The following is a 24,854-nucleotide window of genomic DNA, read 5'->3' as shown; positions in this document are numbered from 1 at the left end:
GTGACTGTACTTAACATGATTAGAACTGTTAACTCAACTGTACTATACTATATACTGTACTCTAATGATTAGAAGCTCAATGATGTCGTTTTGTATGTTTAATAATATGACAGGAAAATACATTTATTTGAATATATTTTACCCTTTCGGTCCTTATGTAAATGTAAATTAATATTAGTAATAATATAAATTAATTAATATCGGTTTTCGCCACAACTCTAATTATAAGATGTGTTTGTGACTCGTGTTCCTCTAGCGGCTGGTATAGGAAGTACGACATAGATTTTTAACCTTACTTTCTAAAAATCTTCTTGCAGACTAAGAAATGATTGTTCTAGTTTTGTTTAAACCATGTTTTAAAAATTCTTTTTCTGCTATCTCCTTGTGGTGGATAATGAAAACTTGACGGTGTATTTAATAATAATATTAATTTTTACAAGGATTCTCACAACAGTTCTGGATTATTATTCATCGCACATTCTCACGCGGAAAAGGAATATTCACGCATAGCTCGGTCGGACACACACTCACTTGTTCTTCGCGCTTCTTTTGTTTTTCCAGTTTTACCATTCATCCACATTCACTCGTCACCACGCATCACCTCTCATTCACACCAACTTAAAAGCTAAACGTCCCCATACTCCTAAATAAAAAAAAGTACCGTGAGTGTTTCATAATTAAGATATTAAAGAAAAATTAAAATTGTTGTAGTAGTTTCTCTAAACAAATTTAGCGAATATTATCAGCTGAGAAAATATCGAACTTTTCTCTTGTAACACTCTATACATTACGAAATCTAGACAGTACAATCTCAACAATAATAATTAAAACAATGTATATTACATAAAACTAATAGAATATTAAGATACTATATTAATTTATATTGATTTATTATTATTTTATTATTTACATTATAAGAGTTTTTCCTGTTTAGTATAATTATAATAATAATAAGAAGAAGAATCATATTACACGAATTATTTCCTATTACTACATTAATTTCGATTATTACTAATTTATTATTATTTATAATATAGGAGTTTTCATTAACTATAGAATAATTTTGGCGTTTGCTGTATTTACATGTACAGCCAGTTACAAAAATATTAGGACACACGAATCTTTTTTCTACTATTGTATTAAAAGACGAAAACGAGTAACACTCTCACTCCAACGAAAATAACATAACAAATATAAGCATCGTAATGAAAGCTTGAAAGAAAATATCTGTAATACCAAGTTCATTTATTTACATTATAGAAGTTTCTACTATCTAATATAATTATAATAATAATAAGAAGAAGAATCATATTACACGAATTATTTTCTATTACTACATTAATTTCGATTATTACTAATTTATCATTATTTATAATATAGGAGTTTTCATTAACTATAGAATAATTTTGGCGTTTGCTGTATTTACATGTACAGCCAGTTACAAAAATATTAGGGCACACGAATCTTTTTTCTACTATGGTATTAAAAAGACGAAAACGAGTAACCCTCTCACTCCAACGAAAATAACATAACAAATATAAGCATCGTAATGAAAGCTTGAAAGAAAATATCTGTAATACCAAGTTCATTTATTATCGCGAAACCTAAATGACAGAAAATTAGAATATCACGTTGGACAGATAATTTTTCGTCGAGGATCGGTTCATGGATCCCTGGTCGATCAACCAACTGTCATGAGGATATTGAAAATGGAATGGAACCCGACACTTTCGTATGTCATCAGCACAAACTGTCGATGAAGATGGAACGAATCGAAACTGTGTGGCACGATCGTACAAGCATTCGTACGTAGTACCATATCTCTATTCATAAAGATCCTCAGCGTGCGATATAAAGGATTTTTGCAAACCCAAGGAGATCGTAAATTTTACGAGAAACGTGTTAGCGACTTGACCACTGACGGCCCGCTGGACGACTGGGCTTATAAATTTTCTGCAGCATATCTCCCCACGATTCTGCCCTCGGAAAAGGAGCGTAATTTTTTAAGCGTAATTGCCCAGGATTATTACCAGGCTCTTAGTTTCCATATTCCTTGTGTTACGTCAATTAATATTTGAAACACCATAAGACACGGAAAAAATTCTGTTTAATCGTATATTCGCTTCCAGCCGCTTCGTATACCCAAGGAAATATTAGCATTGCACGTTGCACTAGTAATATAATAATAACAATAAATCACAATGTTAAATAACCCAATAGGGACTTTAACTTAATTTATGGATTAAAAATGAAATAATAGGAACATCAAAGGTTCACAATCGATCAGTTATTTACGTTTCATTTTCATCTTCAAAACTTACTCAATCATTTCAAAACATACAGATTTTTATATATTTTTCTTTCCAAAATGGATTTTTAAAAAACGCTCAACGAAAAGATTATTAATTGGCAATACTGATCGATCGAGCTGAAAAATTCGATAAAAGAGAGACAATTTGATGAAATTAAAATGAAACAAAAGAGTTCAGTGATAAGATTTAGTATTAAAAATTAGCTTCTTCAGCTGCAATATATTTTCGAAGATTTTTTTGGAAAATTCATTGCTTTCGGATGTAGCAGGCATTATGTGTGGAATATTTGAAACATTCTATGCAATAATAGAGTTATATAATTAATATTATACAGTAGTTTTAAATAATAATTAAACAAAATATAGAAGTTTGCTTTTATCAAATGTTATTAAATTCTTATTATTAACACTAGAACTACCAATTTATAATAAGTGAACAAATGTATTATACAATAAAGATAATAATGCTAGTGGTACGACGAAGACAGATAACTATAAATAATTATGTTTCTATCTAAGTAAAACTCAATATTAATTTTCCCAAAAACTGCTATATGTTTTCAGAAATTGAGGAAATAAAATATTTGAAACAAGATATTTTGACCACTTCGATAGTTCTAGTGTTACACTCTTTGAATTCATATGAAATAAAGATTCATCTAATAAGATTCTTAACACTTTGACTGCCACGTTGGTCATATATGTAGGATATTTTTGGACACGATGGTCGAAGTGTTTCTGAGAGTTGTCAAGAGTGACTAGTGTTGCTGCTAGTCATAGTTACAGTTAAAGTTCGAGTAGAGTCAGTTTGTAGACAGCTCATGCAGTAATAAACGATACTGTTGCGTCGCAAACTCTTTGATGTATTCTGATGTGTTGTAAATCCGTCTCGCGACTTCGTTTTGTTGCCCGCCAAATTAATATTGGGCAACTGTTTCAGTTGCACGAGCGAAAAGAAGTCGTGTCTTCGACGATTCGAAGCGAACTGGTATCTCTGGCGATTCGAAGAGAAGTGTTGTCTTCGATGACTCGAAAGGAAGTGAGCTCCTCGATTTTCCTAAGATCGGTCTTAGGAAAAATTGGGAGCTCGTCAAATATAATTGGTTGATTTGACCAACGGCGTTCCCTTGGTCCGCGAATCGGTCACCTTGGAGAAAGGAAAGGTTCCCCCAAAAGGTAGACGGTAGTGAAGGAAACCCTCTCCTCCAAGGTGAGGTACGTGGGGTCCACCCGCGCGCTGGTGACCCCATCGACCGTTTATGGCCCCTAGCTAGGGCCTGAGGCTTCCAACGTGTGCAGACCACGTGGAGCCCTCAGGCCTATTGTCAGCCAAGTCTTAAGAGCCATCGCCTAATTTCGTTAAATTAAGGATTTCCAGGATTCTCGTGTTCCGCGACACGAGAAGTCAGAATAAAGGTAAAAGCATTCAAACATGCTGAAGGCATGGAGAGAAAAATTCCGATGCCGAATTGTTTGACCCTAAAGACCTGGCTGTTGAAAAACCGTAACGGGTCTTCCTCGTTCCGCGACGGAATAGATACTGTTATTGTTAACCTAAAACAGCGTTTTGTACTGTTTTCGTGTCCAACTTGCCAATTTCTTCTGAGCGATTCGGTAAAATTCCTACATATATGACCGGCCACGGTTTTTCCTGTGGCACCACGGTGGTCATTGGTGACCGGAGCGCTCGAACTACTTGTAAAATTCCAGTTGCAAAAATTGAATAAAAATTGACAGTTAGTGCATTTTGAATATAACTGCTAATTAGAAGATACTTTGAAATAGAAAGTGCCCTATTGAACAATTAAAAATTTTTATTAGAACATCGATTAAAAAATATTAGAACAAATCTTGCATCTATCGGGGTGCACTCCCGTGGTGTCCTGACCGAAACATGTGATTTCGGCGTGGCAGTCAAAGGGTTAATGGAGTGATCCTCAAATCTACTATTAAAACCTTTTACTAAAACATCAAATTATCAAAAAATCAGTAAGTTCAATATCGCGAAGTCTCCGTTTTTATCTGTCAGAAATACAATATATAAGGAAATGGACTCGTGTTGTCATGATACTATAGTGTAAATGATTTATCTATCTATCTATTTATCTAAAGGGATTCTAGGGTTAACGTGGACTTTTGAATTGGCAATGGATTCATTGAATTCGAAATTATATATGTTACAATTTTTTTAGTTTGCGGTTGTTTCGTACTGTCGATGTGTTAACGAAATATAAGTGTACTATTTTACTAGTGAGAATAAACTGGACTGATTTCAATCAGGATCAAAACGATAAAATTGTAAATGAAATAAGAAATAATCATGGAATTGAAAAATAAGCAGTTGCTATAAAAAGGTGAAATAGAAAGTACGAAAATTTCTCATTTACTTTTAATTTAAAAATAAATAAGGATTCGTGTAATATAATTAAAATTTGGAAAATTTCTTACTCGTTACACGAAAAATCTGAAATTTCTTAAGAATAAATGAAGAAACGACAGTGTACGATATAGAAAGGAGAAAGTAGAATTGTGGAGATATCTTGCTTTTTACACGAAAAATATGAAATTTTCTAGGAACTGAAATTCTTGACATAAATACGTACAAGTGGTTTTGTCAAAAAAGAGACAAAGGAGAGCGTGCATCTGATCCTTTTGTACAGAGTGTCACTGGTCTTAGCGGATAAACTTCGGGAAAATATAGAGACAGTTAAAATACCGAAAGAAATGTACGTAAACATACATTCGTTATGATTTTGCTGTTGAGAAATGGTAACGTTACAGGTGTGGGTCACAAAGTATTACCGTGTGTTAAAACTAGTAACTTGTAATTTGCATCTATATAGGATATACATAAATGATAATAATTAATGTAGTATATTGAAGATAAACAGGCATATATAATTGCACCCCTATTTGAATAAAAATCAATATTAACTTAAGAATAATGTATAATATATATTAATTAATATATATATAATGTAACAATATATATTATATATATATATGTACATCTTTTTATTTACAATATTAAAACAAATAAAAATTAATGTGTATTAGATTCGTATATATTATTAAAATATAATATTGTGTTTACATAAAAATATAAAGAAATATGTATATTTGGTGTACAAGTTTCTAAAAGTCATCTTCAACTGTTATTTGAAGATGACAGTTTTCTGACGACAGTTTTTCGTCAGACATACTGAGTCCACGAATACTGTAGCACGATTTAAATCATATTAATGAACCCAATGATGCTTCCAAGTCACAATCCTTTTCTTAGTTTCTCATTAAATTTAACAGCTTTTTCAGGAAATATTTCAAATTTTAACAAACTTTTGGAGTACATGGAAGGAGTTAAAATGAAAAATAAAATTCAGATGTTATTTTACTTCTGATGCATGTCGAACCTGTTAATATACATTGTTTGAAAATGATATCAAAATTAATTATTCCAATTTTCCAAAGGGCTATTTTTATATGACCTTTAGGCAATTCTAAATAATCGATTAAAAAATTTCAAATGTTTTTCAAAACAATTCTAATATTTTGTGACGACTCGATTATACTCTTCTATATTTTTCTACATTCTTTTAACCTTAGAACAGTATCAATTATGTTACCTTCCATTTTTCGTTATAATGATTTACATATCCTATTATTTTTGAAGAAAATAATATCGATTTTTACTGACATAAGAACGTAATTAAATCGAGTTAAAAGTTTTTAACTAAATACATTGAAGAACCTACAAGAGGGCGAAAAGAAAGTTGACTTTCAATTCTGAAAAATCAAAACTACTGTTATGGTCTTTTCTAATAATAAGATAAACTAAAACTAAACTTCTAACGATAAGAAAAATAAATAATTAGAACTTTTACGGGATACTACAATTATGTTGAAATACAAAAACATCTATAACTCAAAGAAAAAGGAAATGTTAATATTAATATTTGACAAAGAAAATTAAACAAACAATGATAAATGTAATAGGAGCTTTAGCCATTGAAATCTTGGCCAGCAAGGATTAGGAAACCGAGCACAAAATACCAACCAACATATACGAGGCTTCGATCTGGTCCACAGTAGATTACGGATCCATTGTCTACAACTCAGCTAAATCAAATATTACGAAGATGATCGACTCTATTCATAATTCAGGAGCCCCAATGATCACTCGAGTATTTCGAACCAGTTCAATCGATGCTTTGGTAAGTGAAGTAAACGTTCTGTCCTCATCCTTAAAGGAAACAGTTCAGTCTAAATTATACAATGTCAACAATGATATCGATAACAACGAATCCAGTATACCAAAGTATCTTCATCGAGTAAAAAACAGATTTCAGAACGAAAAACGTGTATTATTTAAATCTTTTAATATAAAAATCCAAGAGTATTCGAAGAAGAGTTAACAATACTTATTATCATAAGAAGATAACATAGCTCAACCCGAAAACTGATTAAAATGATTATACGTATTTATTTTTAAATAATTTTAAGTGGTTTAAAGTTAATAAAGTAAAATTATTAAGTCATAGGCGGATTTTCTCAATTATATACTGTTACACGCACACACACACACACAGATTCTCTCTTTCCTAATTTCTTTCACTCTCTGCATTTATTTGTAAAATATATTGTACGATGGCCAAAACTGGTTTTGAGGCACCGAAAATTGACAAAACAACAAGAACAGAATAACACAAACTCAAAACTCATAAAACTAATTTAACTTATTGTTAGGAAATAACACCAAGATGTGTTACGCTTGTGCCGATCACAATTAATTTCTTAGGACTCTGTTTTGATCGTCAAGCGCCCTGCTTTTATGTTTTTCTTAACCTACGCTTAACCTCCCCCCCATAGGGACCAGGCAACTTAATTTTGCTACCCAAAATAACTTTCCCATTTGCTTTTCGAAAATATTGATCGGTTTATAATTTATTTTTGTTGCCAATGGCCGATTAGCGATTTCTTTCGAAATGGTATCCTACAATATTTAGATTACTAAAAAGATAAGTCTTCTTTTAGAATTATGGTATGCTAAACTAATGCTTCTCACAGGAAGCCAAGTAGTTCCTCAGTGGGCACAACTGCGAATTTTTGAGCCACATGAGAAAGTGGAAAAATTGGAGAACCAAAATTATTTCGCATTAGAGTATAATACAAGTATTTATGTCCATTTTTCATAAATTCAATCTTTCTATTTTATTTCCTATAAATTCAATATTTTGCAAAGACAATTTTTGAAATGAGACCATAAAGGATATCGATGTCTAAAGCATAGTTGGTACTAGACCAAGTTTCAAAATTCAACTTTCAACATTGGCAAATATGCAGTTTAACGGCTTTGACCTAAACGAGTCTTTTTTCCGGTTTCTTTTTACAAAAGGCTTTATTTGTGCCTCAATAAGAAATATAGATAGGGGGAGCTTGAAAAAGTAATGTGCTTTTACTAGCTTTTTGACGAAAAACATGAAATTGTTAAAAACTGCAGAATGCGCGAGTCGATCCTTATGATTTTTGAACCTGTTATAAAGGACGAGATTCTGAACACCTTTTATCTGAACAATAATTGTCTCTTGACCTCAATTTCGGAGATATTTGTAAGAATTGTTCACGCTACCTCATTGACTGCACCTGTACGTGTGTCGTGGATCGGTTTCAAAGGATCGCTTGTCGCTTCTTTATTGACTGACTGACTGGTACTGACTCTCTCGGTGGTTATATAATCCTGGTCTCTCTGCTGATTGGTTGCTATGATGTTGGGGGTGTATGTTAACTTCAGCGTCCTTCGGTGGTGGTGGTTGTTTAAACAATCTAAATAATTGTGCTTGTCTTCTTGAAGGGTGATATATAGTTGTTTGTTGCGGATTACCTAAGTGGTGGCTTAGGTGCTGAAGAAATCAAAGGGCTCTGACAGTAAGGATATAAACAGCCTTCTACTTGGGACATTGCGGTCCTAGGGCCTCATCAATGGTACTTGAGAATTGTCAGAGCCTTCACACGGTCTATTCTAAACAAAGGACTAAACGAAATACCGGGACGACATTCCAAGGCTTAACACCAACCATCACCCGATCTAATCTTTAATAAAAGCTTCTTTTACATCTGCAGCACTCTACATCAATCCTTGCACATGTGCATTTTTTGTTCCTCCACTTCCTTAGTTCTCTTACTTTTGCTCGTCTACTCTATCTAGGTTCGTCTATTCAAAATTATTTTCTACGTCTAAGTAGACCATTTCTCGCACGTGTTCATTAACTCTTCTTTTACTATATCTTCATTTGTTTCACTCGAGACAGCTATTTCTAAACTATATCTAAGTATTTACTACATCTATCATACTTTAAACTTATTGTCAGTCATATCACTAATATCAACTATTCACTCTCAATTCCGAATTATTTACTTTCTGATCCTTCAGTGACTCATGAATGCATTTTTCTAACTATAATATGTCTTCGTAGATATAGACGTTCTAAATGTGGTAATGGTTAGATAGATTTTTAAATATATATGTGTTGGGATGAGTGGAACAAGTATGCATGGGATAGAAATATTTAACGAATTCAGGTTATGACAAATGAGTATGCGTGTAATGATTGAGGTGTTGTGGGAATTGTGTATCGTTGGAACCTGGATTTAATATACAACACGGGTTCTAGCAACAAGGCTACGTTGGAAAAATACAAGTCGGCGAAGAGGAAAAAACAAAACTGCAACTGAAACTGCAACTGACTGAACTGACTACTGAACTGAAAACTGTATTGAAACTGACTTTTCGCAAATTATGTGGGTGCTTATATAATGTTAGTTTGGGGGGGGGGGGGGGAGGCGGGGGGGGGGGAAGATGACCATTGGCTCTTAATGAAAGTGGGAATGAGTCAATTGTTTTTGGACTCTGAAATTGGTCTGTGTTTATCAGCCAGGTCCTTCTAGTAACTAAGGGCCAACGAATCGTTAGTCATCCAACAGTATGTTAATTCTAATGTATGAAAAAAAAAAAAAAAATATGTATAATGGTTTCCCCAAAATATGAGTTTTAATACAAATAAATTAATCGTGATATGAATTTTTCATTTTGATAAACGATAAATTGGTGTTACAATTATTTAAATTTTATTTATTTAAAACATTTTTATTGCACAATGAAAGAGGAATGACAAAATTATGTAATTAAAATATCTAGTCATATATAATTAAGAAATTTGAAAATATTTTGAAATTATGCTACTTAAAACCAAGAAAGTATAATTTCTTAAATAAATTAATTCATGTGCAATAATTAGCAAATATAATATTAATTATGTACTCCATACGTACATTCCAAAAATTAAATATATTGGCTGACCAAATCGTAGGCAGATAAACTCAATATCTTTATTACAGAAAATACGAAAACGCAATAAAAAAAAAAAAAGAAAATACAGTATGTTCTATAAAAAGGAAATCAAATTTCACATTACTGTGGCAGATATGATAAAAATAGAGAAATATCGTCTATAAAGAAGAAAATAATGACACTGAAAGAAATTTTACTAAATAAATTCTATTAAATTGTAAAAGTCACGAATCTAAAAACTTTGTGAATGAAAATAATCGTGATATGCAAGATGCGTGGTAATGGTTACACAGATTTTTAAATATATATGTGTTGATATAATAAAGGAGCGATGTATGTAAGAAAGGGATGGGTAGAACAAGTATGCATAGAATGACAATATCTAATGAATTCAGGTTATCGTGGTAAATGAGTATGCGTGTAATGATTGAGGTGTTGTGTGAATTGTGAATGTAATGTAATGTATGAGAGAAAAAAGAAAGGAAACGAGAGTGATTTGGCATACGTCAGTTGCAATTGAGTTTTTATAGCGAGAAGGCGTGTGAGCATGTAATTGTGATAAATTAATTATATTTCAACCTAATATATATGTTTAATAATCTTTGTAATGAAATAAATAATTGTTCTTATTGTTATTAAATTTCATCCACCACTAACACTAAATTATACTGAGATGGGTCTATCTAAAATCTTCCATACCTGTAACACTCTAACCAAATACCTTTCATACCTCTTCACACGGCTATCATTCTACCATACTCTTCATCCGCGCTTCACTCACCCTATCTACATACTATCATTCTAGCAGCATCGATCCTCTTCCAGCTCCACTACGAATTGCATCATACCCTATAAGTATACCCAAGTTCCAAGGTAACATAAAATCCCTCTTGACTAAGTTACGTTACCTAACTTCAACAAAATTATCTTTCGTTAACCTTAACGTGGTCAACCTTGAACACTCTTCCCTCCTATTTTGAACAGGGCCGGCGTCTCGTGTAATTATATTTCGTTAAAAGCTTAGAGGACATTTTCCCAAACGCAGTTTGTCACGATACAGGGAAATAAGTTTACAACAACGACGACGTGGCCAGCATAGGTGGCGCAGCGACACGCCGTGTTTATCCGTGTGGTGCCATAACTAAGTAGCGGTGGCTCTGTGTGGCGAATAGCTTTTTAACCGTTCCTATCAATCTAAAAAGCCTGAGGTTCTGTTACTTACTGGAAGGGCTATGTCGCTATTCAGCTCAGAGGCCGCGTGCCCAACTAAATCACGCTGGATTTAAGTGGATTCTACAAACTCCCCTACGCCCGACTACGACGATGTATTGCCCTTGTAGGGTCGTTGCGACGCCATTCTACCGCAACGTGGATATGCTCGTCTAAAAGATTTTTGCTCGTGTCTCTCTTCTTCTTCCTTTTTCTTTCTCCCTGTCCCGATAACAGTACTTTTGGCAAATTTTCTAAGTACATTTTCACGATGACGTAAGTTTCCTCGAGTTTAGGAACTTCAGGTCTGTGACCGGATCAGCGAGGAAATTAGTGTTAGTCGTGGATATTATATTTAAATGAAAAATATTATTTATTTGTTAAACAATATTATAACTCTAGATAAAAAATTATCGAAGAAATATATCTAATTCCGTTTACACTTTCTCACGTTATTGGTACACACGTTTGCTCTCAATCAATTTTAAATTGTAACTGATCTATCAAAATACTCTCCCATTTGTTCTCTTTTCTTTCATACGTTACATAAATTTACACAGTCTATATCACATTTCATTTATTACTTGCAGGATCGACTCATTCATTCTTTTTTACAGTCATCATTTATTTTACATTAATATATATATATATTAACCCTTTGAACTCGAGAGGCAACTCTCGATAGCCATTTAAACAGATTCTAAAGATCTATGTTAATTAATATTGTTAAGCCTTGGAATGTCGTCCCGGTATTTCGTTTGGCCCTTTGTTTAGAATAGACCGTGTGAAGGCTCTGAAATTTCTCAAGTACCATTGATGCGGCCCTAGGACCGCAATGTCCCAAGTAGAAGGCTGTTTATATCCTTACTGTCAGCGCCCTTTGATTTCTTCAGCACCTAAGCCACCACTTATGTAATCCGTAACTAACAACTATATATCACCCTTCAAGACGACGAGCACAATTATCTAGATTGTTTAAACAACCACCACCACCGAAGGACGCTGAAGTTAACATACACCCCCAACATCATAGCAACCAATCAGCAGAGAGACCAGGACTATATAACCATCGAGAGATCAGGAAGAGTCAGTCAGTCAATATCATTCGAACAGTTCAGAAGAGTTATCCGAAACTACTACGTAAAATACAGTCCACTATAACCACAACCTTCCTCAAGAAATTTGGTTCGTCATTAACCGTCGCCAATTGAGGACGACGTATTGACGATATACAAATATATTAAATTTAAAATTACCCAATGACACTTGGAACGTCGAAGTAAAATAATTCTACGTCTTAATTTGCATACGATTTCTTATTTATCGTTTTAAAAATATCCTCGACTGTATGACAGAAAGTTTTTGAATTACTATTTTTCTCTAACGACAAAATCGTCAAATGCAAAAGATTAAAAAATTTATGTCAATCATTACTACAATTAGCCGTTTGAATCCCAGGGATTTTTAAAAAAACGCGGTTCAAAAACCTCGAACAGGGAGATAGCACTTGTCTTAATCGAGTGCGAAGAAGTCCAAACGATCCGATAGCACTTGTTTAATTTTATGTCAAAAAATCCCAATCGACGCGATAACGCTTGTGGGTGCTATGTGACGTACGTGACGTATGTGATGACACTTCGACGGTCAGTGATAGCATAGTCAATTGTCGATAGTACTCGAAATGTACTGGGATTTATCTTCACAAAATCTGAAGAGGACGACCGCGCTGCTTGGGACTCATACAGTTAGAGTATACATTTCTTGCGTCGCAATGATACTTGCTTAACACGTTACGTGCCCAACCCGTTTTGCTTGCCGTTCCGTTCAGGCCCAGACTTGGCCGTCAAGTGGGCCACCGGCGGCAAGCGAAGTATCCATAAAACTCGGAGATATTGTACCAATTGTTGTAGTAGGAATTTTCAAACGTCAGGTTCAAAGATGGCGAAAAATTTAACACCAAAAGTTAGCACCTTTTGGTCCTAGTTTGGGCCGGTTCCTGAGGCTCGGCCGGGCCTGAACGGAAAATTTAGCGCCGGTTCCTAAGAACCGACGTGACGTTTAACGTGCTAAGGGAGATCTAGGATACACCGAGGACTTGCGAGAAAATCCTGCAACCTCCTTCAAGTAGGAATCCATCTAGTGGCGAGGGTGAGACTGAAGATCGCTACAGTCGTAAGTCTAGAATAAGTTAATTCGGAATAAATTATATTTATTATTCACCATCGTCGTTTTCCTGCCACCCAACAATCCTACATATACGAGAAGAGATGCAATCCTTCGATGAACTCGGTAAACGTTGACCTCTGCGTATTTCTTCGAATTTTGATCTAAAATCGAAGTATAATGGTACGACAGAGCTCGACCTTAGGTCTGAACCGGCATGGCACTTAAAGTGTAAAAGAAGTTTTAAGAAAGTTAACGTTAAATTTTATTACTATAAAAACGTGATTATTTATGACTATATTGTAGAGATATGGTGGTTGTTAAATAAAATAAAACTATTTATTAAACATAAAATAATAATACAATGTGCGGTGACGGTAAAGATTACGAATATAGATATATATATCAACTAAACTCTTACGACTACAACTAACGACACGATTACAACTAACAACACAATTACAACTAACAACACGATTACAACTAACAACACAATTACAACTCACTGACAGCTTGACTATCTCTCAAGCACTGTCTCTCAGAAAGGCCCCCTAACCATTTCTGCCTTCCTTATATATTCCCTAAAAAGCCTCTCCCAACACGACCAAATATGGTCATGCTAAGGGCCTGACGCATCACTGGGGTTTTTCCGAATGACCTGGCCCTCGAACCCTCGGCGACTTTCCAAACCAAAGTCACCTACACACGATGTGGCCATTCTGCGATACTAAAATATTTTTAATAAATTGTTTGTATTGTTATCATCTGTGCATGTTTAGATATACATTCTAGGTCGGTAACTCTGTATAGCATCAATTATTGTATTCCTTTGCTGAGTATATTATACTACGTGTTCAGTGCTCAATGCTGTGTCATCAGTGAAAGTAACATCGAAAATTCTATCTGTTTTCCCGCTCATTTGGAGGATGTTCTTGAGAGAAATAAAAGGAGAGCTTTTTATATTACAAAGAGATTTAAAGGTAATCGTATAAATCTATCGAACTGCGAATTTCACATACCTAAGCTATTTATGTATTATATAAGTTACAATCTGGAACTAAGAAAGGAATTTGTATTGGATATTGAAGAGGAAGTTTAAGGGTATAGAATTTTAAATCCGCTCGAGTAGGGGCTGTATGCCATAAAAACTGCAAGGTTTAACCAAAATTCACGTACAGCAAAGATGTTGAGGAAAGAAAGGAAGACACGAAGAAGAAAGAAAAATGTTTTAAAAAAGAAAGAGTGGCAAAGAGAGAGAGAGGGGGGGGGGGCAGAAAGACATCTAATTGGGAAACAAAAGTGTTCAAATAAAAGAATTTCATATAATAGAACAAATAATTAGTATTCAATTTTATTCGATACTTTAAACAAAATAAAATATTATTAAAAAAATTATAAAATCAAAAAGAGACAATATTGTATAAACCACTATTTTTTGAATTGAAAATGTTAAAAATATATTGATTGATTTTGCAAAACTATATTTTTATGTTAGATTTCTTCACAAAATTTAATCACAGGATTAAATATTCTTTTTTAGATCCTATCATATATGTTTTCAATTGTCAACACTATTTTTCCTATTTTGGTAATATATTTTGGTTATATCGTATTATTGGTATGTGTTATTATTCATCACTATATCAATATTAAACTATGACAATATTACCCAAGTGTTATTATTTCTGTATAATACCTATGTCAATTTTATATTGAATTATTGTGAATTATTTTGAATAGACTTCAGTCCTCTCTACAGAAGCAAATAAACATTTTACAGTTTCATGAAATATGTTAAATATAATTTTAATCATACACAAATGTAACCTGTCATTGATCGATTTGTCACGAAAACTCATGACAAACTAGACCCGTTATAGCATAATCAATACTTTTCAATAGTATCCGAAAATTGTATAATTTTTTTGAAGATACAACATTTATTTCAATACATTTTTTCCTGATAAATATATAAATCGTGCATTTTGTAACCAATTTAATTAATTCCAACGGAATTTTTTGAAATCTATTATTAAATCAATTATATCTACATTAATTTCTTCCTCGGGTCTATATAATCAGATTGTATCTAAATTCTACCAATTAAAAATTTAGTTTCTAAAACCAATTTCACAGGTGCCGATAAAAATAGGTGTAAAACTGTCGGAAAATCTAGCGTTAATGGAATCGTGTAAGACGAACTTCCAATTTATCTCATTCAGTAATTCTCTTCTCTTTCTTTCTTTCGTCTATGTAGAATTCATCTGCTGGTTTTCAGCTGGCTAATACATTTTATCGAATTGCAGAGATTCCTTCGATTTTCTCCTTCGAACGTGTTTCTCGAAAATGTAATTTGGTATCCGAAGGTGCAAGCTGCCAATGGCTTTCGGTGTATTTGAGAAAAATCGATAGTAAATTATCCAATGAAAGTAAAACTCACTCACATAAGCAAAGATGCAGAACCGCAGTGAAGAGAGCTGCGAGTTTCCGTGCTGCCATGAGAAACAACCACTTTTGCGATGACAGTTCAGCACACTACTTGACGATCTGAAAGCAAACAAAACTAAGTCTGTCTCACTCTGTTTTATGTAATGAAACTTTCAGCGACATTTGGAAATTTCGTATCTACGTTTTGAAAGTTTAAACTCGATAGTCGATTGGTACGTGAACGTTCCAGTAATGTTTCTGTATTAACCCTTTGCACTCGACGATTTTTTGACTAAAGAAGAGTAGAAATTCAAAGATTCTCTATTAAAAAACTGACGATAATTTTCTGAGTAGTAAATAAAAAATTGTATAATAATAGAATTGTAGAATCATTTGATTTCAATGCCTCGCACAGTATTACTTTACATTAAATTTGATATATTAATTAATATCGATCCTCCAAATTCTATGAAATGGTGACTGAAGCTCACCCCTCGAGTGCAAAGGGTTAAATTCAATAAGATGGGAACACCCAAATGTTATCGTATCATAGACACAAAGGTATTATATAATCTATTAGAATATTCAAAATGTGAGTGAGTCAAAATTTGGAGTACAGCTGAAAGGAAGTATTAATAAATTGTAAACGTGAGAATATTAGCGAATAAATTAGAAATTAGATAGACCTTAACACTCAATGCACGGATTATGAAGATTCTGTAAAAATGACTAATTTTGCAAAACTAAATTTTTATGTTAGATTTCTTCACAAGATTTAATCACAAGATTAAAAATTCTTTTTTAGATTCTATTACACATGTTTTTAATTGTCAGCACTATTTTTCCTATTTTGGTAATATGATATATTTTGATTATATCGTATTATTGGTATGTGTTATTATTCACCACTATAACAATATTAAACTATGAAAATATTACCCTAATATAAACACCTACGTCAATTTTATATTGAATTATTGTGAATAATTGCGAATAGACTAACAAAATAAAATTTGTACAGCAAATGCGATGGAAAAATACACAGAAATGAATAATGTGAAAGATAATAGCAATTTCAATCAAGGATATCGTTGAAGTCAGTGAAACTCAGGATTCGTGCATAATTTTTAGCTGTAGATGTTTAAGGGGTAAGCAATGAAATGAGAAAAATAATTTACTTATTATTTTCTTACACGTTTGTAAATATAAGAATGAAGTATTTTCACCGAATTGAATGTTGTTTATTCAATACAGTTTTCCAAAATCAAATTCAAATGAAACCGTATTAGTAAACGATGTTATAACTAGTTAAAATGTATTTAGATGACTTTTGTACTGAACTTGCAAGTTCTCAAGATTCTAAACCTCATTATATTTATAACTGGTAACGTTTTGCAAACTGTGTATCATATTCTATCTCTTCTTCCCGCGATGAATTTTCAAAACTTCGATAAAATTTATCCACGGTTTATTTCTTAAATTCCATACAAAATTTGAGAAATTTTGTAATAGTCTTTCATTCGTATTTCGCGCCTTGGTCTAATGCTCATAACTGTGCGCAGTTACTCTAACCTCTTAAGGTACCATATTCTTTAGTGACTTATTTAGACACAAATGCATAATTCCTTTTTAAAAACGTTATGTCCTTATAATATAATTACGTATATTTTTGCGACTATAATGATGTACCATTTTTTCAGATAGTTTTAATAATTTTAACATAATAAAATGCAAAATATATAAGAATTAGGAAGTGGCGAAAGCAAGTGCTTTTATGAATAAGAAAATGCGATTTTTTATTAGTATAGGTATAATTATATAAGTAATTTAAAAATCTTAAATAATATAATAAATTTTATATATTAAGTTTAAATTATAATATAATCAAAAACTATTAAAATGAATACAAGTTAATTTGTAGGTATATCTAAAAATTGCATATTACTTTTCCACTAATTTAATTTATCATTTTTATAATTATTATATTGCCATCTGACTAATACAATCTTTATTCAATCATTGTATACCTTTGTATCGTACTTTTTAAAGCAATCAAAAAAAGATTTTTTCAGATAAAAATTTTATTTAGTATTTTAACCAAATCATTGAAATGAGTAAATACTATAACAAAACTATTGCATATCTACATATATAACTGAAAGAAGAAACATAAGAAAAATGTGAAAGTAAGTTATCCTCAATATTATTTTTCTTAATAACATTCTCTAAGTTTTATACAATACTATAAATGTTTCGTTATCAGCTTCAGCATAAATAATTACATGAATTTGTTATGCTGTTATCTGTACTACTTTAAGTATCAATTTCTTGCGTTTGCTATTGAGTATATAACATTGATGTTACTAAATTTATTATACATATATAACATTAATATTTAGAGTATTACATACTTTTTCTGTGACAAAAATAAATTCCATGAATTGCAAGTTGTCTTAAGGTAAAAAAGTCAGAGCCAAATCAATTTTATCGATAACCTAAAAACAGCAGTGTCTCCATCTACCTCCATCTACGACGTTACAGAAATTCGCAGTAAAACTCTCTGCCTTAACGAATGGTCGTGTACGAGCAATCAAGTGTAAAATGCAATTAAGAGATAACGACGCATAGACCTTTATCACGGGTCCCTTTTAAAAAGACTGACTAGTGAATAAATGAATATCCGAAGTAATTGGTTGTCGAGTGATGTTGCTTTTGAAGTTCTCAGGGTGGGCTGACCCATTATTCATCGCGAAATCTTAATCAGTCTATTGTAACCTCAATTTCCAATGATTAATTCGAATCAGTCCATTATATCCTTAACTCGTTCCAGTAGAAGGAGCTGTCAAGAAGGAGGATCGATGGTCGTTTTGACAGTTTTTCTCCTTTCGTAATGGTCGTAACTCGAACTGGAAAGTAATAAATTTGATCGGCTTAGATCGTTCGATTTTCGAAACGAATTTTTATGAAAATCATATCCACCATGAAAACTTTTTATAACTTTGCCTAGATTTAATGGAACTTTACGAGGTTATGGAGCGATCAACTGATACGTATCCTTTTTTTCCTTAATGTATTCTCGATTCGAGGAACAAACTTGCGTACGTAGCTCCTGCTCGCTCGAAGTTTAAAGGACGTGAACAATTTTTCCCAGATCTAACTTAAATTCAATATACGTAACTGGGCCTGCATTAGAAGCTCTTTAATACAGGGTGTCTGAGAAATTCTCTTCGCTTTTAATGCATACAAGAATTTTATGGAATGTATAATACAGTGATAGTTGGTTCTTAATATTTTCGACTTTTAAGTAGTCTTAAGTGTACGTTATGAATGTATTTAAAAATACTAAAATACCAAGGAAGACATACGAATAATGAAAACATACGGATGAAAAGATAATAAAAATTGTCAAAAATAAAAAAGGAAAATGAAGATATAAAATAATAAAATCAAAAATAAAGTTAGATATATTTATAAAATGTTATGGTATGAGCTCTGGTTTTTTATTGAAAAATTAATTTTGGAACAGACAAAGCTATTATTGAAAAAATAAATGAAATTGTAAGAAAATATTCCACTTATGAAGTTAACGTTGCATTTATGGTGATACTTTACTACTTATCTACAATATTTAGTTGGAGTATGATAACACGATTTACAATTGATGGAAGAATTCGAATATAATTTCTAAGTATAAGTCTTATGGGGGTCCTCCCCCATGGTTGAAAGGTGAATATCGTATCTTCTGCGTCGGATTGGGGCTGGAAGGGACAAAAGAAAAGGGAAGGTTGCATTTCGTCCTGGGCCTGCTAGTGGACTCATTACAGTAAAAGCTACCTAGTAGGCCCTTGCCTTAATATACTATTGGCAGGCTAGGAATTTCCATATACATATAGAAAGCGAAGGGTTTACCGAGGACTTGTGAGAATCCTCGAACCTCCTTGAATCTTGAATCCATCTAGTGAGAGTGAGAACGATTCCGATAGTCTCATACCATTTTTTCTAAATTTTAGAAGCACAAGATATTAAAAATACTAAAAAGGTTAAAAATATTGTAGGATACCAAAAGAAATCGCGAATCGGCTACTGCCAACAAAAACAAATTGTAAACCGATCGATATCTTCTACAAGCAAATCGAAAAGTTATTCTATATAACAAAATTAAGTTGCATGACTCCTCTACGGGGAGGTGAAACGTAGGTTAAGGAAAGCATAAAAGCGTGGTCCTTGACAACCAAAACAGAGTCCTTAGAAATTGGCTGTGACCAGCACAAGCGTGAGTCGCTTGGTGTTGGAAAGAAAGTTTCAAAAGTGTGTTTTCGTTATTTTGGTGTTCTTTCTCTAAGTTAAATCAGTTTACGAGTTTTGAGTTTGTGTTATTGTGTTCTTCTTCTTTCATCAATTTTCGGTCTCACAAGACCAGTTTCGGCATTCTACAATATTATACCAAAAATATTAATAATTATAATGGGTAGTATATGTAGAGTGGTAATCGTGATTCGGTGCCTAGTGGCATCGGTTCGGTGTGTTGGTGTGCGAGTAGTGGAAGAGAGTGGAGTGTGTAGGTAAAGGGGATGGCAACGTGCTCGTGTATGAATGATACTGGTGCTGGAAGTGTGTGATATAAAAAGGCCAAAGAATTGTTTTTTTTTTGTTCATTCTGTTTATTTAAGTTATTTTTCGCTTTCTTTCCTTTTAATAAATGTTTTTGATTAATAAGTTGCGGTGTACTTAGTTATTCGAAAACCTAACCTCAAACAGTATACAGAAATAGAAATGAAGATTGAGAAACCCGAAACTATGAAAATATTATATTCATATATATGGGTGACTGCACTCACGATCTTCGTCGTGCGATACCACCAAGCGGGCTAAAGCGGAACTACGCTCTATGTCGCGTCGCGTTTGATTTCTTCGATGAATTCTGACGGGTCGTAAATCCGCCACGCTACTGTGGTATTGCGAGTTATGAAGGACTCTAGCAAAGGAAATAGTATTAAAAGCGGTATCGGGTTCGACTTGAGCGTTTGGGGTGATATCTGGGGTGCGTACGGACGGACGAGTGACCGCGTGCAAGGATTGCATGGATGAGATATTTATGACCGAATCTAGTGCAAACAATGAACGAAAGTCTAGGAATGCGTCCGAGTATCTGAAGTACCTGGTCCACTGAGGGCGAGATTGCGTGGGAAATGAGTGATCAACGAAGAGAGCTTGTGTATGAAAAGAGAGAGTGTTAGACTTTATATAAGGATACAAGGGCGCGGGCGAGTCAGCCCAAATTAGTCTAACAGTTCAATGTAATTGTAAGACAGTCCATCGGTCAGTCGAAGAATGTCCAAAGTCTAAGAGTTTTCAGTCAAAGACAGTGAGTTAAAGTCTAAAGTCAGTTTATAAGAGTCAATTTAACACGTTAAGTGCCACGCCGGTTCCCAGGGATCGGCGCTAATTTGGAAGATCAATATTAATTAATTTATCAAATTTAATGTAATGTAGCAGTGTGCAAGGTATCGAAATCAAATAATTCTACAATTCTATTATTATACAATTCTTTATTTACTGCTCAAAAAAGTATCGTCAGTTTTTTAATAGAGAATCTTTGATTTTCTACTCTTCTATAGCCAAAAAATCGTCAAGTGCAAAGGATTAAATATACAGAAATTCGTCACACTATTAACACACGGTGTTATCCCGCGTTGATGGTTTTAAACAAAGGATATATATCGTGTACAATCTTCCTAAAATCAAAAATGTAAAGTATTGCGAGAATGTCAGGATGAACAGGGATATATAATACCGGTAAATGTATTCTAAATATACGACTGGGTATAAAATAAAAGAATGTAAAATCTGTTACAGTTGAAACATGAACTGAATCTCGTAGGTCGACCGTTTCCATACAATTTTCTTCGTCTGCATGCATTTTCTTCGCTGTTTGTTATACCATATCATGTTCCCTCTCTCTCAGCTGCACATTTTCAAGCTCACTCTGTCTTGCACCTCTTGCAAGCATACATGAATATTTCTTCACCTTTTTATAACTCGAATGATTAGGGATATTACTTTGAATATTTCTATCAATATATAGTACATACAATGATTAAAGTTACATGATGAAAATAATTAGGTATATATCATATAATTTATATATAATCGTCTTTCTCTCTCAACAATGGTCAATATTAATTTCTGGTAAGTTATACTTATATTGATAAAAAATAACTAGCAAAAATAATACGATGCAACCTTTTAATTACACATAAGAAAAAATATGATGTCATGGTCTAGATTCCACTGAATGCACATGTACATTGCTTTGTCTGGCTCATTATATATAGTCAGGTAACATACTACAGTACACTGCGAAACAAAGAAACCACAATTACTAAAACAGGGTTCCCCAAAGGGAGCTGTATGGTGTCCCAGTGGGTCCAACACTGAATCTTTGAAAAAGTAAAAGACTCAAGGGATCACGAACGTCTTCGAAGAATAATACAAGTATCTATTATCTGTCAAGGAGACCAGCTACCGAATGTGACGAATGCATGTAATCAGGCCAGGACCAACTGGGGTTGGTAAAGGGGTTATAACGCAAGGAATAGTAGTCAGTGGAAAAACTGTGGAAAAATTGTACAGATCTTTATTGAACGGGCAAATGGTTAGAACTGGCCAGTTTAGGGCCACGCAGGTCAAAAAGTCGTCTTCAGAAGACTGGTGACAAAAGACAGAACACCGGGGGAAGGGATCGCCCCCACACCGCTGGAATGTAGAGTTTACTTCACTATTTTACCATAACATCAACTTCACAGTACTTGGATCCAAATGCGAATGATTAAGTGAAACCTAGCTATGTGAACAAAAAGAAAAGAAACATGGTACACCACAGACAACAATGAATCCTCATTAACTGAGCAAATCGTTCCTGGAGCTAAAGAAAATGAAGCAATAGCTACAAGTCAGGTGACTGGATACGCAGACGTTACTATAAACAATGGTAGCTTGTCTCTTTGGACCAACTATATGTCGACTTCTTGTAAGAGTATGGGTATTCTATAAGTGTCTCTTGGCTTGAATTAAGCAAGCCTGTAGATAATCTAGGATTATGGTAGTCATTTATCGTTAGCGACAAAAGTTTGGGTAGGTCGTGATGATCTTTCAAAGGACCGTCTAGGTTGAGGTTTGTATGAACACTGTTGCGTCGTGATTGAACCTTTGATGGGTTAGGACAGGTTATAAATTCGACTCGCGACCTCGCCGTGTTCCCGCCAAATTAATATTGGGCAACTGTTTAAATCTTCCTCTAACTGCTTGTGATTGATGATTTTGAGAAAATTATCACGTGACAGTCGTAAGGCATGCTTCGAAGGTTTGTCTGAACTGCCCTATCCGAAATACGAGAACGTATTGACTCGATTGAATTTTACAATCGAACTGATGGTGAATTGACGACGACTGAAGTCGAACTGGTCTCTCCGACGATTCGAAGAGAAGTCGTGTCTTCGACGATTCGAAGAGAAGTGACCTCCTCGATTTTCCTGAGATCGGTCTTAGAAAAAATCGGGAGCTCGCCAAATATGATTAGCTGTTTTTGACCAAGGGCGTTTCCTTGGTTCGCGAATCGGTGACCTTGGAGAAAGGGAATGTTCCCCCAAAAAGTAAACGATAGTGGAGAGAACCCTCTCCTACAAGGTGAGGTACGTAAGGTCCACCTGCGCGCCGGTGACCCCATCGGCCGTTTATGGCCCTAGCGAGGGCCTGAGGCTTCCAACGTGCGCGGACCACGTGGAGCCCTCGGGCCTATTGTCAGCCAAGTCTTAAGAGCAGTCGCCTAATTTCGTTAAATTAGGGATTTCCAGGATTCCCGTGTTCCGCGACACGCGAAGTCAGAATAAAGGTGAAAGCTTTCAAACATGCTGAAGGCATGGAGAGAAAAATTCCGATGCCGAATTGTTTGACCCTAAGGACCTGGCTGTTGGAAGACTGTAACGGGTCTTCCTTGTTCCGCGAGGGAACAAACACTTACTAAGAAGTTGAGGAATATTTTAAAAGCGTTATAACAACTTACATAGAATCTCATTTGCAATTCGTTTCTAAAATAAAATACTTGTCAGGCAATTTTAGCGAGCAGGTATAACACTGCGTGGGCAAATCGCTCAAGCATGTGTTCTACTACGGAATTCTGGGGTAAGTGGCGTGATATTTTTCACAGTCGTCTTGCTAGAAGATACCCTCACCATCTGTACTTCGAGACCACATATTCTATGAACAATGATCCTATTCTTTAAAGCAATGCAATATTGGGCTGTGTACTATCTCTAAATTTTCTCATCCTTTTTCCCAAATAACCAGCCTTTTAACTGGTTTTTCCCCGTTGGGAGCTATTCACATACGGGACTTCGAATCAATGACTAGAGTTGATACGTGTAAATCATAAGTCTACATCAGAAGTACTTATCAGTTATTAATTGTTTGAATGTAAATTATCCTTGGTTTAATTATAATAAAATATATCGTGTATATTAAAATTAGTACGTTAAATGAAGAAATCTAAAAATGTTATTAAGTATGTTATTTATGCAATTATAAAATAATTGTAAGGTAAAGCATCTCCGAGCTATATTTGGTGACTATAAATGCCTTCTATTGCACATTTTTGATCTTTCAACGACGCTTCAATTATACTAATTGTAAGAGATATATTAATATTTTAAGTATTATCATTTTCAATGTAGTAGTATTAACTCTTTGCGGTCATTTTCAAGTCGAAAAATACAGAAAACTACAGAAAATTAGAGAAATTAAAAATTTGGTATTTTTACGTATTATAAGTAGTATTAAACACAAATTAGTTTCAACAAGTTCTGTGCGCTTTAATATCCATGTATTAACTTTAAATCCTGTACAGAAAAGTAACTGTGAAACGCTAAATTTGCTCTTCTGAAATCTGCAAAGGGTTAACATAAATAATATAAAGTAGTAGTGTAATATTTGACATTGAATATTAGAATAGTAGTGTCAATAGAAATACAAATTAAATATTATAGCATCTTTCTTTTTTCCCTAGAATTAATTAGAAATTAAGTAGAAATTAGAAATTAGAAGTTAATTAACGATTTTTGGCCATCTCTGCATAATAGATCATTTTGTGTTGTAATTTGAGTTATTAAACATGCAATTATCATATTAATATCATGCACGTTGATTAAAGTAACATGATATAGAAGCTAAATAACATAATTGCAAATATAAATTTAAATCAAGTATTATAAGTTCAAAGTAAGTTCGTTGCATTTTCTACGCAATTGCAATTAATTATTTAAACAAAGTTAGTAATTGTACGTTAAAATCAATGTAATAAGATAATAATGTAAATATTATTAACTTTTTAACGACAATGTATTT

At 33.6% G+C, this 24,854-nt stretch overlaps 1 protein-coding gene across 1 annotated transcript in view; it reads right to left on the bottom strand.

The window, feature by feature from the left end:
• Window positions 1–15,527, bottom strand: part of DIP-lambda (Dpr-interacting protein lambda) — a 47,878-nt gene extending 32,351 nt beyond the window's left edge. Inside the window, exon 1 of the mRNA XM_017903686.1 lies at window positions 15,473–15,527. Coding sequence (XP_017759175.1) covers window positions 15,473–15,527 — 55 coding nt within the window. The remainder of the gene's footprint in view (window positions 1–15,472) is intronic.
• Window positions 15,528–24,854: the final 9,327 nt, after the last annotated feature.

Source organism: Eufriesea mexicana, unplaced genomic scaffold (genome assembly GCF_001483705.2).
Source record: "Eufriesea mexicana isolate 0111107269 unplaced genomic scaffold, ASM148370v2 scaffold2467, whole genome shotgun sequence".
Taxonomy (NCBI): Eukaryota; Metazoa; Arthropoda; class Insecta; order Hymenoptera; family Apidae; genus Eufriesea; species Eufriesea mexicana.
This window is presented reverse-complemented; position numbering and strand designations above follow the sequence as displayed.